Genomic DNA, 15,782 nt, shown 5'->3' with positions numbered 1-15,782 from the left:
ATATATATATTAAAATTGCCTTAAAACATAGTATGAGACTAAATATGTTAAATGCATAAAAGGAGGGGTATATTTAAATTTACAAATACATGGTTATAGGGAACAGTTATTTAACAACTTTGTTCCAGTTCGGTTTCTTTCCACAACCTCTCTTCTGTAGCCCGCTACTTTAATGTTCGCTTTCTTTCTTTCTTTCTCTTCTTTTTAGTTGGATAGACTTTGCAGCTGTCTTTTTTCTCCCCTGTTGTTCTTCCAACCCCATAATGCAGCTGGAAAAAAATAGGGGGTGGGATAGCTCTTGTTTTGAGCAGCACTTTAATTTTAACAAATTCTATATTTTTATTTACTTTTTTAAAATGTATGAATGGTATACAAATAGTTATGAAATTCTTTTTTATTTAAATAGTCAGTTTTCTGCAATTGCATAAAAAGTCCATCATCTTCTCATCCATATTCTTCTGTTTAGGGTTTCCACATTGGGAAATATCCAGGTTAATACTGGTATCAGCTAGATGGATTTCTACATTATTTTCTGCAATATATATAGAGAGAAAGCATGGTGAAAGAGATCATTATAAAGCATTGCTATATATTAAATATTACTCTTTAAAGAAATTTAATAATTATGAACCTTTTTCATATTAATTTGCTTGAGTACCATGTGCATTATTTTCCATGCTATACCATTCATTGATCCATTCATTAAATGTCTGGTTTGGCTTATGCGTCTTCAATAAACAGAAATACTTCAAATAATGCATATATTTAAATGGTAAAAAAATTTCAAATTCACCCAGAATAAATAAATAAAATAAATTGTTCCTATTGGAGTTTGAATGCCATCCTTACGACGCTCTCTAGAAATGGCTTGTAATCTGGAAAAAAGCAACTATCCACCACCAGTTATCCATAAGGCACCGACCTTCAGTATCCTCCTTTAAGAGGTACTATGAAAGCCTTGGTGGAACAGCATATAACTAGGTAAGTATTTATCTCTCTAAAAAGCAAATTTTTTTGCTGCTAGTTGTACAAGTTGGATACTCTGGATCCTGCTTGGCCAGCAGACAAATTAACATTTGACAGTGCTCACTATCTGGGTGTTGTCCCCTCCCTCCAAGAAGTGGATAGTTTTTCTTTTATTACCTTGAGGTGCGGGGAGGGGACCATACAGTTTTTTTCAACCAAGAGGTATATTTGGCTTTTGATGGTTGTTCTGTCCAGACCATTAGTAGCTGGGGCTAAAATAAAAATGCCATCTAATTTTCCTTTTGATTACATTTCAAATAATTAAAAAACCTCTAAATCATAATATTCCCTAGTCATGTACCTAATACGTCCCCTTTTCTGACATACTAATACACAAAATTTAGGGACATTTTTTGATAATCCAGAGCAGTGCCCAAGATTTTGGGGAATTGGGGACTGAATGGCCCCTCTCTCTAACTTAGCATTTGTTTAAAAAGAAAGAGGGAAAGGGAAACACAGAATAACAATAGGTAGCAAGTAGCTGTAGCAATAAAACAATGGTAATAATAATATTTGGCTATTTGTTTTTCCCATATTCTTCTTACAAAGAAACTGTGTTTGTTCTAATAATCTCACTGTGCCTTTGCTAGTAGGAGCTCGCCCATGAAGCTCTTTTCAAATAGCAGAACACAAATTGTGGGTTCTGATTAATCCTCCTCCTTTGCTGTCACACCTACCCATTTTCCCCTCTCCTCCTTTCTTACTTTAGCTGTAATCCTCCACCAGGGACGTTTACTGGGGCTGAGGGGTAAGTGCTGATCCCGAACCTCCCCTGTATTCTCAGGCTTCTCTAATAGCCCGTTGAAGGCTGTTCCCACTTCTCTAAAATCCACCCCCTCCCCTTTGTTCCTAAGCCGTATTTCTACCTGCATTGCAGTATTTTATGTTTGCTGAATGACCACCAATCCTACTCAACAGTTTAGTGGCCTCATATTTTGTTGCAGTTGAACTTTTCATGCTGGCTTCTTGTTTTTCTTCCAGCATCATTTGTGACACCATAACATTGTAGCTGTCATTAATCCACACCATTTTTCTTTTGTTGCATATCACATTTCTTCCTTCCTTCCAGCACTACTGTTCAAAATGGAGATAGTTCTGTCTGTCTAGCATGAAAAAAAGGGCAAAAATTGTAAGTTAAAACAAATTGGCAGAGGAACAGAGTACTTGAACGATGAATTAGCCAATAACATCTTCCTATCTCTTCCTCATCCCCTATAATTATACTGTTGGCTTTAGGAAGTCCAAAATTTGTAACTTCCAAGGAAAGCTTCTTTCTAAAAATTCCATAGAAGTTCTTTTAAAAGAGGCTGTATTTATTTGTAAAAAGATAGTAGAGTAAATGTATTTAAACTCAAGGTGCCATACTCTACTCTGATATTTGCTACAACAAACTAGCATGGTTGCCCTCTTCTAAAATTTAAAAAAAAACCCTTTGTTTAATATTTTGAATACTTTTGTATTACACTTTGTTGTTTTAGGGAGTTTGAAACAACCTGTTCATCATTGTTCATCCTGAACATAGATGGACCTTTGAAATAACAAAATGCGTGGTTATGCTCGACTAGCAAGCTTCTCCATTTCTCTTCCTGGAGGTACTTCCAACAACTAAGCATGCCATCTTTTATTTCCTTCTAGCTTTGCCTTGAATTGGCAGTTTGTTGCCCTTTTTATTTTATTTACCTGAGTTTGCTTTAGCTTCTAGATTGGATATCACAAGGTTCCTTAATTATTATTTTTTTTTACAACTTGCCATTTCACTGGACAATGTTTAATTTCTCTCGTTGTAGCGAACAAAGCAGCAGCAAGTTCTGGCAACCGTCCTGGCAATGTAATACGCGTGTATGGAGATGAAAACAGTGACAAGGTGACCCCTGGAACCTTCATTCCTTATTGTTCAATGGCACACGCGCAGCTTTGTTTCCATGGGCATCGTGATGCTGTTAAATTTTTTGTTGCAGTACCTGGTAAGCTTTGTGTATGATTGCATCCTTTAGCCTTTCATTTTAATAGGTGGCTTGGTTCTTCTGGAATCCATCATAGAGTTCTTTTACAGTCCATTGAGGATAAATTGTTGTACATTAATGTTCTCAAGATTTCAGAAGAGGAATTTTTAAAAATAGAAAGCACAGTTTTCTATTTTTTCTTTCTTGGTTCATCCGGAGAAAATATTTACTTCTGATCTTTGACATTGCTTCAGATAAAGATGTGGAAACCAGCAATGGTTGCATATTCAAAAAGCTTCAGCAAACTGCTTGTTATAGGAGGATATACAGATGGGAGAATAGTTTGGGATAGCAGCCACGCAGTTAGACGAAAGTCACATGATACTGAAGTATTGTATGTGTTTGGGAAGATTTTATAAAGTGTTTTCAAGCACTTATGGAGCACTTTTCAAGCACTTGCAAGTGTAGATAACCCTCCCCATCCATACCTCCATATAAGGAAGGGTCCTTTCCTCCCACAGTTGTCATGGCACATGACAACTTGCCTCAAACTTTAGTAGAATAATCAGAGAACTCAGTATAGTATCAGAAAAAGAACGTATTTGCACTTATCTGTCTTGAAGATACTGCACCCTATTCAATTATAAGTAAGGAGTATCATCAGTGATGAAAGCCAATGAGGTGAGGCACTATATAGGACTTCAGTAATAGGAAGAATTAAGAACAATAGTGGCAGGTTAGGAAATTGACACAAAGTTATAAACGATATGAGACTTTAAGTATGAATTAAATTTTAACCTGATGCTTAGGCTGTGTTTGTATATCATCGTAGTCAGTGGTTAACATTGATTTCTTGAGTTAATAATTTTGGGGGGGGCAGCAAGGCATGTTTTATTGTAAATTAATCATCTGAATTCACACAATACACCAAGCTGATAGTATTATGTGAACCAGTCTCAAAATAACAGCATATGGAAATTCTGGGACATTGGAAAGTGTGTGGTCATTATGAGACAGAATATTTAACAATAGAAACTTTGAATCATTGGAAAGACTATCAAGGAAAGGATTACTAGGATGTAAGTAAGAGGTTTTTAAACATTGACAAGATTTTCAGTTTATGTTTTATTCACTTAGAGGAGGCAATTGTTTTAATACAAAGAAAGTGTTTTGCTACTGCTGTCCTATTTGGGCTATCAAACTGCTATTACTGTTACCACACGCGTTAGGATAACCTTAAGCTACTTGCTCATGCATCTTGCTGAATCCCCTTTTCACACTAGTGCCACAAGTATGTGTATACAACATATGTTCTTAGACCTGGATTAGTGTAGTAAGAAATATGTTTAATTACAATAAACATAAATCACAAAAAGTGTTGTAGCAACTTGAAAACTGGCATTCACCGTATTACTACCATTTCATTAAATCTAATCCAGATACAGTTTATATTACACTGGCAGCCTGTTTGTTGTCCTCCTTTCGTGGTGATTCATTCTACATTCTTAAAGTTTTAAAAGTAAAACTTCCACAGTGTAGCATTAGAAAGCTAAGAATACCAATCAAACACCCACAGGAATTCATAACAGGATTATCTAGTAGTTTCCAAAGGTTCTCTAACATCATTTTAAATTTTAGAAACTTGCCGAAGATCTGCAATGTAGGGATCAGTTAAATTCCCAAGGGGAGACTACTCCATAATATAAGGCCTCCATGTGAAGAAGCGTAGCTGGGATTATGTGGTTTGGAAAAGCAGCCTCCATGGCCAGATAAAAACATTCCTCACTCCCACTTCCCCGAGGTTCAGCACAGCTTGTGCTTTTCTCCAAAGAGCCAGAAATTTGAGGTGCAGGGGCAGCCTCATCCTACCCAAATCCTTAGTTTACAAATGCAGACTCTAAGAGAGACTGTATATGGGTGTGTAGGAGAAAAGGAGATAAACAGACAGAAAGCAGATGGGGAGTGGGAGGTGACATTTGGAGATTGACAACTGTTAAAAGGCACTCAGCTACCAGGACATAACCTGTGATGAACAGTATAGGTACTGATCTACTGTGTTGTGGTGTGTCCGGTCCTTGGTAAGCAACAAACAAACAAACAAACAAACAAACAAACAAACAAACAAACAAAAACAAAAAAACACGCCAAACTCTAACTAACAAATAATGTCTAATAGTTCAATTGGTTTGGCTTGTAAAAGTGTAAAGCCGGTATCAGCTTGTCTTGGGAATATATGGATTGAGTGAATCAAATCTGGTTGGAAAATACAGTGGTACCTCATCTTACAAACGCCTCTTCTAACGAACTTTTCAAGATACGAACCCGGTGTTTAAGATTTTTTTGCCTCTTCTTCTGAACTATTTTCACCTTACAAACCCAAGCAGCTGCTGCTGGGATGAAGGGGTTTCTTTTCCCCCCCATTTTTGAAGAAAGAAAAGGGAGGGGCTGCTTGGAGTAGGAAAGATTTTGCAGAGAACAACGTGCTTGCAAAGGCACTGAAAGGGTGTCTTTTTAAGAAAGAAAAGGGAGGGGCAGCTTGGGGGAGGAAAGATTTTGCAGAGAACAACGTGCTTGCAAAGGCACTGAAAGGGTGTCTTTTTAAGAAAGAAAAGGGAGGGGCAGCTTGGAGGAAAGATTTTGCAGAGAACAATGTGCTTGCAAAGGCACTGAAACGGTGTCTTTTTAAGAAAGAAAAGGGAGGGGCAGCTTGGAGGAAAGATTTTGCAGAGAACAACATGCTTGCAAAGGCACTGAAACGGTGTCATTTGAAGAAAGAAAAGGGAGGGGCGCCCCCCCTTGCCTTTCTTCCTTCCCACTCACGCTTTAGCCTAGCCTTACTTCTTCTACCCGCCCCCTTTAGCTGCTCCTCCCTGCCCTCTGTTCGCCTCCCTTCTAAAGTTTGGGATTTTCCTGAAGGATTTGCACGCATTATTTGCTTTTACATTGATTCCTATGGGAAACATTGTTTCATCTTACGAACTTTTCACCTTAGGAACCTCCTGGAACCAATTAAGTTTGTATGATGAGGTACCACTGTATTCTTTTAGTCATACCTAAAAACCATTTTGTATTTGCCTTGCTATTTGGAATGCAGAAACACTTTGGGCTTTGGAGTACAGTGATCCCTCGAGTTTCGCGTCCTCGAGCATCGCGAAAGGGCTATATCGCTAGTTTTCAACCCGGAAGTAAACTCCACCATCTGCACATGCGTGCCCTTCCACGCATGCGTAGATGGTGGAGCTTCCCCGCCGGGCAGAGGCTTCCCTGGGTCTTCCCCCTCTTGCCCCGGTAAGACCCCAGCGGCGGCGCGAGCAACGGCGTGGGCTGGCGGGCGGCACGCGCGCGGAAACCCCAGCTCCGCTTCCCAGCTGGGAAGCGGAGCCGGCAACAGCGTGGGCGGGCGGGCGGCGCGCGCGAGCCTGGGGACACCCCACCTCCGCCTCCCAGCTGGGAAGCGGAGCTAGGGTGTCCCCACCGCGCGCGCGTTGCTGGGGAAAGCGCGCGCGCTTGGGGACACCCCACCTCCGCCTCCCAGCTGGGAAGCGGAGCTAGGGTGTCCCCACCGCGCGCGCGTTGCTGGGGAAAGCGCGCGCGCTTGGGGACACCCCACCTCCGCCTCCCAGCTGGGAAGCGGAGCTAGGGTGTCCCCACCGTGCGCGCGTTGCTGGGGAAAGCGCGCGCGCTTGGGGACACCCCACCTCCGCCTCCCAGCTGGGAAGCGGAGCTAGGGTGTCCCCACCGCGCGCGCGTTGCTGGGGAAAGCGCGCGCGCTTGGGGACACCCCACCTCCGCCTCCCAGCTGGGAAGCGGAGCTAGGGTGTCCCCACCGCGCGCGCGTTGCTGGGGAAAGCGCGCGCGCGCTTGGGGACACCCCACCTCCGCTTCCCAGCTGGGAAGCGGAGCTGGGGTGTCCCCAAGCGCGCGCGCACCCCAGGCGTGAGCAACGGGGTGGGCGGGCGAAGGGCGGGCGGCAGTGGAAGCAAAAACACCATCTGCGCACGCGCAGATGGTGTTTTCACCTCCGCACCGCTACTTCGCTAAAAATCGATCATCGCGTGGGGTCCTGGAACGGAACCCTCGCGATAATCGAGGGTTCACTGTATATAAGGCCTTGGCAGCCAATTTCCACAGATAAGAAATATATTTTCTCTGATACCTCACTCCTCTCTCTCCCTCTTTCTCTCTCTCTCTCTCCATTCAGGTGTGTTCTGAAATATCCTCCAACCTTCAAGTGCAAACTTGAGGGCACTCAGCAGTGGAAATGTAATCTAATTTCCAGGACAGGGCATTTTGCTAGTTGATGGAAAGAGTTGAGTACAGCTCTTATAGTTAATGTGCAGCCTGTGGTCACTGTTCTTAAAATACATCATCTATTCCTCCAAAATGGCCTAAATTTTCTTTCCAGCTACAAAAGCCAAGTAGCTTTGGAAAGCGAAATTGGAGAAAAGTCATTACTTTTTCTGCTTTTTATATTGTGAGGATTTTTGGGGGAAGTACATTAAGGCCTTCTTTTGCAAAGATCCATTTAATCAATTTGGCATTGCTAATTTGCTATTACAAAAAAACCCCCAAAACACCAATACTTTGTCCACTTCTAGGTCAGGTGATTTGTCCTGAAGTGGGTGGAAGCTCAGAATTATCTGGTGAAAGAACTACCGTCTCTGCACAGGAACCCAATAACCAGACACCTTTAAAATCGATACTGGTGATAAGTGGAGGAGAAGGATACATTGACTTCAGGATGGGTAAGACTTCAACTTTTTTAAAAAAAGGAAATTATTATTATTGTTATTGTTGTTATTATTACCGCCACTACTGCTACTATTATTACTACTACATAAAATATTATTAAATTCTGGTAATCTAATGTGATAATTACATAAAATACCAAATATCCAAATATTTTTCATTTTTAGTGGCCACCTTAGAACATACCCATTAATAAGGTAGCATTTTAATTAGGTGCGAGGATGTCTTAATTTGAGGGTTTAAAAAAAGCCAACTCTCTTTGCACTGTCAGAAAATTAAATACAGTGGTACCTCAAGATACGAACCCCTCGTCTTACGAACAACTCGTGATACGAACCCGGGGTTCAGAAAAATTTTGCCTCTTCTTACGAACTTTTTTCGAGTTACGAACCGGCGTTCGGGAGGCTGCTGGTAAGCCCCCCGGCTGTTTTAAAAGGTGACAGCCGGGCGGCGGGGCTTCCCAGCAGCTTCCCGAACGCCGGTTTGTAACTCGAAAAAAGTTCGTAAGAAGAGGCAAAATTTTTCTGAACCCCGGGTTCGGGTCGGGAGGCTGCTGGGAAGCCCCCCAGCCCGGCTGCGACCTTTTAAAACAGCCGGGCGGCTTTCCAGCAGTCGCCGAACGCCGAACACGGAAGTTCGTGTTTGGCGTTCGGCTTCGGGAAGCTGCTGGGAAGCCGCCCGGCTGTTTTAAAAGGTCGCAGCCGGGCTGGGGGACTTCCCAGCAGCCTCCTGAACCCCGAACTTTTGCCGAACTTCCGGGTTCGGGGTTCGGGAGGCTGCAGGGAAGCCCCCCAGCCCGGCTGCGACCTTTTAAAACAGCCGCGCGGCTTCCCAGCAGTCTCCGAACGCGGAAGTTCGGGTTTGGCGTTCGGCTTCGGGAAGCTGCTGGGAAGCCGCCCAGCTGTTTTAAAAGGTCGCAGCCGGGCTGGGGGGCTTCCCAGCAACCTCCCAAACCCTGAATCTTTGCCGAACTTCCGGGTTCGGGGTTCGGGAGGTTGCTGGGAAGCCCCCCAGCCCGGCTGTCACCTTTTAAAACAGCCGCGTGGCTTCCCAGCAAACGCCGAACGCGGAAGTTCGGGTTTGGCGTTCGGCTTCGGGAAGCTGCTGGGAAGCCGCCCAGCTGTTTTAAAAGGTCGCAGCCGGGCTGGGGGGCTTCCCAGCAACCTCCCGAACCCCGAACTTTTGCCGAACTTCCGGGTTCGGGAGGTTGCTGGGAAGCCCCCCAGCCCGGCTGTCACCTTTTAAAACAGCCGTGCGGCTTCCCAGCAGTCTCCGAACGCCGAACGCGGAAGTTCGGGTTTGGCGTTCGGCTTCGGGAAGCTGCTGGGAAGCCGCGCGGCTGTTTTAAAAGGTCACAGCCGGGCTGGGGGGTTTCCCAGCAACCTCCCGAACCCCGAACCCGGAAGTTCGGCAAAATTTTGCATTTTCTGGAACAAGGGATAGTAATCTCCCCTTCATCTCCAACTGATAATAAAGCGTAACAGCTTTTGGGGGATGGACGGGCAGCAGGGAGTATAATTCCTTCTAATCCACTTACATTATGAACTGAAATATTCTTGCTTTCAGGTGATGAAGTTGGTGAATCTGAACTCCTTGGAGAAGCATTACCAATTGAGCCTTCTGTTGCCAAAGCTGAGAGGAGCCACCTGATAGTGTGGCAGGTTATGTGTGGCAGTGAATAAGCTCCAATGGCAAATGGCTTGAGACTGCAAAAGCTTTTTGCATGTCTTCAGTTTTGTTTTGTTTCTGTGGAACCCGTTTCACTGCATACGATTTGAACGTTTCTTTGTCATTTGACTTTATATCATAAACCTCTCAAACCTTAACACAGGAACCAGCTCATGCTGTCTTACTGCATCAGTGTTACAAAGCGAGAATACATTGGTCTTCCCAAGCAGATAAATGCCATATTTTGTCTCCTAAATGCACCTTATAGGCCCCATTCCAATCTGTAACACAACTCCCCCACTACTTTCTACAATGCATTTACGTTTATATTTTGAACCATTTTAAATTCATTTGTATAAGAGCAAAACAGTAAATTAATATTCTGGTTAGTATTTCAAAAGCATCGGATACATGTAATATACGGGATTCACAGAACACCTCAAATGATGGTTAAAATGATTTAGAAGACTTTGCTTTTTCATTTCTGAATCCTACCAATTTTGTGAACCTTTGTTTATATTGAGATCATTGAGCTAAAAATTTACCAGACATTTAGTTGTGGAAGTTGTTTTGTATTTTTTTTTAAGTTGCTAATAACACCAAAAATCACTACAGCTATCCTAAATAAATGAAAAATGTGGTATTTTAAGGGGGGGGGATACTTTTCCCTGTTTCCTTATTTAACATAGCTTGGAAACATCCAGTTTAATCTCAAAAGGGCATTCTTAGATCAAAACATCTTCCTTAAATACTCCTTGAGCAGAAGATAGGCTACCTTTGTGTGCTCCTGTTTATTGGATCTTGAGGAATCCAGCTCTTGCCATGGGATATAGAAGGGCTTGTAAGCGGTGAGCAAACTAGCAGTGACGATGAATGAGAAATAACCTCAAATAAATTTCAATTATATTGGGTCTCCATCCATTATCAGCATACAAATGCCATTCGAAAGAAAGGTCTATGAAGTATGTTCCCTGATGGACTGAATAAAGTGGTGTATTCACTAATTTTATTGAATGAACACCAGTGTATAAAATCTGAGTTGCCCATCTGTAAATCAGAGGAACTGGAAAGATACTGTCATGCAATTTATTCTATCCTTTCACATTTAAAGTTTTGGACTGAGTATTCTCATTTGCTATCCAACTGATGGTAAAGCTAAATTAAATACTATAGCTTTAATCACTCAGAGGATAAACAGGGAAATCAATGTTTTCCTTGTTATGAAATAGAAGTGAGCTTACTAACATTCAGTTCATGTCCATTAAGAGATTCTGGCTCTTCCAGCTAGATGGGAGTTAGATCTATGTGACAGAGTGAAAGAGCTTCTAAATTTGAAATGCCAACATTTAAAACCAGGAATTGTCATGAAAAACTGCCTAAAGCTTTTTATGCAATAGGAGCACTTAGTCATCTCTCAAGGAAACATGTATTTCACACACACACACACACACACACACACACACACCTTTTTAAAATCACATTAAACAGGTCTATTGTGTAAATATTTATTTAGGCAGCCTTTTAATAAAAGGAACTATAATCTTACCTGATGAAAAGTCAATAAATTTCCCTTCAGATGTATTGGTTATAGTTTTATATGTATAAATACTTTTTAAGCACCCTATTTTGTACACAACAAATGCATTCTGGTAGGTATGTATTTTAACCACAAAATGTGTGGCTAAAAATAGCTGAGAGTTGTTGAATGTTTAATACCTTCTTATTTTGCCCTCCAACATGCCCAGCCTAATCTGATCACAAATAGATTTAAAATTTTCAATTGCTGAACTGAGTTTAAGAATTTAATAAAAGGATCACTGGTGGAAAAACAGTAAGAAGAATTAAGAGGATATCCTCCCCCCCGCCCCCCCCCCCCCCCCGCCCCCCCGGAAATTGCCTCTGCTATACCCATACCAGACTCACACCCATACCAGGCTCACATTTGTGTTGCATCTTTCTCACTTTTCCATCCTAGGAAAGTTTAATAGTCAATTTGGGAAAGATGTTCAGGTGAGTTGGCGAAAGCTTCACCATACGTGCCTCTAAGGCACACACGAGCCTTGCCAAAAGAAGATAGATTCTTAAGATTTTGACCTATCCTGAGTAGGAGAAGCCATTCATGCAATTCAATAATTCTAGACCTCCAAAAGAAGTCAGTTCCATTAACTTTGTTACCCTTTGCCTTCTTTCCTCATTCGGACAATTCACAGCATTCACAGAGTCCACCAGAGAGATCAACACTTGTATTTTAGTGGGAGACGGGGAAGAGCACCATTTTTCAACCTCCATTTTAAAATTTATTCCCTAACCTAAAGAATTGCAGAATTTTAAAAGATGGATGTAGAAGATCCCTTTCCCTTATACTTACACACTCCCTGTTCCAGCACACTCTAAACTGTAGATGATTAAAATTCGCTAAAGTCCAAACACTCAAATGATTGCCTAACAAATCTGTTTTGAGAGTGACATGTGTTTAATGTTCTAAAATCAGAAGTAGGAATGAATCTCTTGATACTTAACAGCTGTGTTAATAGTTTGAGAGAGCATTTCAAGCACAAAAAATGCAGCACATGATTTGTTTGGGTAAATGTGTTTTGCATGGTAAAAGATCATAAGTTTGTGTATTCTGCCATTTAGTTCATTTCTTGCAAGGTCTTCCTGCATTGGATCAAGTTAGAGCTGGCAGAGTGTAGACACTTTATCATAGGCTGCCTTAGTAACTAAAATGTTTTATAATCTTCTAATATGCTAACTGTTCTAGAGAACATGGCGTCCAGAAAATAATGTTTAATTAAATATTTATTTCCATGTGAGTATTATGAAAGCTACCAAAGGACTGACTTGGCATGCTTACAGTTGACCCTGTGCATAAAGAATTTTGTAAAGATCCCAAGTTTGTAAAAAAAATGACAGAATGAAAAATACACACTTCTTTGTGGATGCTAACTTTATTTTCTTAACAGGGTTATGCCATATTGTAACAACCTTTGTTTTGCACTTCAAAACATTGAACACTAAATACTTCTCTCTAACAATGTCATTTCTGCACACTTCTCTATCTTTTAAACATGTTTTAAAACATTTTATGGTTATTAATTTTTTGAAAATGTTGTCTAGACACTTTATGCTGAATTTTACTTTCCTCTGTAACCTTGAGATCAATACTGCAGCATTAAACCTGCTGTCTGTTTAAACTTGAGGCTTCTCTTTCTGTGAGCTGATAAGCTCATATAGCAGTGAAATTATTTCAGTATTTATTATTGAATCCTTGGGGGTTCAGAATGTAACTTTGTACATGAAATATATAAATATGTATATGAAAAGCACTTTTGTTTTGGTGTGTTTCTTATATCTGGTCAGCAGCAATTATAGTTTACAGTATATGTAATTTATACATGGGATAAATAACTTTTTTAAAATTAAAATGATACATGTCATATATTGAAAAACATAGACTTTCTAGGACTGGGGAAACTTCTTCAGAACTCCAAATTTACCTAAACCAAATTTGAAACAGTGAAATTATCCTAATGTTAATTTTGAAAAAGGACAGAAATAAACATGTTTTCATGCTGGAAGGAATAGGGTGGGTTGGGACGAGAGATTATAAAGTCATCTTTGAAATTTCCCAAACTTTTATTAGCATATAATTTCCGTACGTGAACTATAAATGTAAATAAAGATATGACTTGTTTGAAAGCCCATGACACTAATTGTTCTTTTTTTATTCATAGTGCATATTTTAATTAACAAATGAACCAGTCAGTCATTTATGGTTTATAATTATTCGTATTTTGTCTTTTTTCCAGAACAAGTCTGTAACACATAAAAGTTGAGAGTGATTTATTCTAAGCTTTCTTATGAATTTGATGACTCAAAAGTTTGTGCAAATTGATTTGCATTGCTTTGGTCAGAAATGGGGATCCTTAAGTTACATAGGACTCCCAATTTTTCTCCCTTGTCTAGAGTTCTCTGATCGCATATGCCAAAATTTGTTATCATTTTGATGGCAAAAGGTGGGGACAATTTAAAATTAATATATGTCATAAACAAGACTTAGTACTGATTTTTAAAGAAAAGCTTCCATTTTTTGGAAATTTAAACAATCGATTACATTGTTAGATTTACACTAAATTTAGTGTAGCCATTGACTTCCTGAATACTGAATTATAACAAAGCATTTACTTCATTTCCAGATAACATTTTCACTATTGGTAAGACTTTTTGAATAATTATGCTTATTCCCCCAATTTTTTCTCATTCTTAAAGGCACTTCAGCATTGTTTTTTTTAAGTATCATTTTTTCCCTTGCATATGTGCAAAATATTAAATATGATTATTGACCTAAAATGAATAGGATTTTCCTAATGGAAGCTGGGGGGCAATTCTCTCAAAAATTGCCCAAGCTTGTCTGCTTTTCCACTCACCTCCCTGAACTTGGCTTTGAGTTCAGAGTTGCACTGCAGGTCAATGAGCACCATTTGAAGCACAGGAGGGGCATCTTGCACATCAAAGGAGAAGGGGTCCTCAAAAATTTGAAATGTGGCTCTGTGTGTCTTGAAGTCTGCAAATATGTGATCAAATTCCTCCTGTAGCTTCAAAATGACATCCACATACTCCTGACCACTGAATGGTGTGCCTGCATCCATTAGTGCCTTGCATGCTGGGTAAATGGCAAGGGTTTGTCTGAGAAAGCTGGGCTTTCCATAACATAAGTTTTGTAGAGAATGCTCTCACGTTGTCATAGGCAGCACTGACAAGTTGCCCTTGGCCTTGTAACTTCTTGTTCAGTACATTAAGCTCATGTATTGATATCAACAAAAAAAGCTAAGTCCATAAGCCATTTCGGATCACTTAGCACAGGAACAGCAACCCCATCTTTCTCCATGAAGGTTTTCACTTCAGCTCTCAACTAAAAAAATATCTTCAATATGTTTCCCCTGCTGAGCCAACATACCTCGGTGAAGTAGAGCACATCCCCATATTTTGACTCCATTTCCTCTAAAAAAGCACGAAACCTGTGCTTTAAACCCCTGGATCTGATACTCCTCAGCATGTCTAGTTGTGTAATGATGTTTCAAATTGTATTCTTTGTGCACCACAACTTTCTCTGTGCAAATAAGACACGTCAGGATGCCCCTGTGCTCAACAAAGAAATATTGCACTTCCCACTTTTCCTGAAATTGTCTGTGCTCATCACCAACCTTTCTCTTCACTGCAGGCTTTGAAAAAGACATGTTTGGGGCTGTGTAATATAAAATTCCACTTGGTGTCACTGTTTCAGTGTTTAGCGGCTAAACTTTGGCCATGCGTCTTTTCCGCTTTTTTTTCTGTCTCGCTGAGTAGCAATTTCCACAGCTGCCTCCGCTTCTGCGCTTGGAGTAATGGCACAAGTTTGCAATAAGCCCGGCTGATGTCCCGCCTCTGGGAGCAATATACCCCATCGTGATTGGTAGGTTCAGTCAGCTCCGCACACAACACTGAAAAGTGCCATTTGTATCAAACTCGGTGCGGCCACTAACATTAAACTTTGTTATTGAGGTGGGGGCCGCAAACTATTGTCCCGAGGGCCGCAGATGGTCCCCGGGGCACGAGTTTGAGACCCCTGACTTAGAGTTTAGAGAACATTCTTAGCAGACAGTAACAATGAAAGATCCTGCAAGATAAGAGCTGGGAAGATCGTTAGCACCTAGTTAGGGCTGGAGAAAAAAAGCTTTGAAAAAAGTTGCATTCAGAGTATAAGACACACCTGAATTTTCAGCCTCTTTTAGGGAGGAAAAAGGTGCATCTTATACTCTGAAAAATACGGTAGTTAAGCACCCTTTTAGATGATGGCTGATGGTTTGCTATGCTGGGAGTTTCAGTTCAGGAACACTTGTAAGGCCACAACTGCTAGAGGCTCAGTTTGAAGAGAGAGGAAAGGCCTGCTGCTTCCCTACAGCCATCTTTTTTCTACCCTTCTAAAATCCTCCAACTGAATTTGACCTCAACAGAGAAGAAGATATTCAAGGGTTTGTAACTTATCCCTGCTATACACTTGTTTTGTAAATATCTGTTATCGAGCCCAAGTTGTGTTCAAAGCTAAAACTGGTTAACACATTTCTTTCCTTCAAGGAAAATCTCATTCCTTACATCATTTCTGGCATATTTTCCAAGCTGCATTGTCCAGTGCTGAGGTTCAGCAGCCAAAATAGTCCTACAGGTTACAGTATTAGCAATTTATTTTTGATCTCTCTCTTAATATGAATCCCCAGGATGTAATTTGTCTGTGTTTGTGTTTGTTTGTTTTTTTACATTCTGAATCAGCATTTCATTCAGCTTCTACTACCCTTCTTGCAGCTAGCCCTCATCGTGTATACAAAATAGCCATTATGTATAGGAAATGTATACATACTT

The 15,782-nt window shown here is 40.9% G+C and overlaps 1 protein-coding gene across 5 annotated transcripts in view; it reads left to right on the top strand.

The window, feature by feature from the left end:
* The window catches only part of SPAG9 (sperm associated antigen 9), a 112,591-nt gene extending 99,879 nt beyond the window's left edge, over positions 1-12,712 (top strand). For 4 of the 5 annotated variants that reach the window (XM_070740032.1, XM_070740031.1, XM_070740033.1 and 1 more), the window contains 4 exons: positions 1,736-1,774; positions 2,814-2,990; positions 7,568-7,714; positions 9,285-12,712. In XM_070740032.1, coding sequence (XP_070596133.1) covers positions 1,736-1,774; positions 2,814-2,990; positions 7,568-7,714; positions 9,285-9,400 — 479 coding nt within the window. In that variant the 3' untranslated portion in view covers positions 9,401-12,712. The remainder of the gene's footprint in view (positions 1-1,735; positions 1,775-2,813; positions 2,991-7,567; positions 7,715-9,284) is intronic. The other variant, XM_070740030.1, reaches the window with a different exon arrangement.
* Positions 12,713-15,782: the final 3,070 nt, after the last annotated feature.

This window comes from Erythrolamprus reginae, chromosome 2 (assembly GCF_031021105.1).
Source record: "Erythrolamprus reginae isolate rEryReg1 chromosome 2, rEryReg1.hap1, whole genome shotgun sequence".
NCBI classification, from domain to species: domain Eukaryota; kingdom Metazoa; phylum Chordata; class Lepidosauria; order Squamata; family Dipsadidae; genus Erythrolamprus; species Erythrolamprus reginae.
Note: the sequence above shows the minus strand (reverse complement) of the source record. Positions and strands in the feature narration are given on the sequence as shown.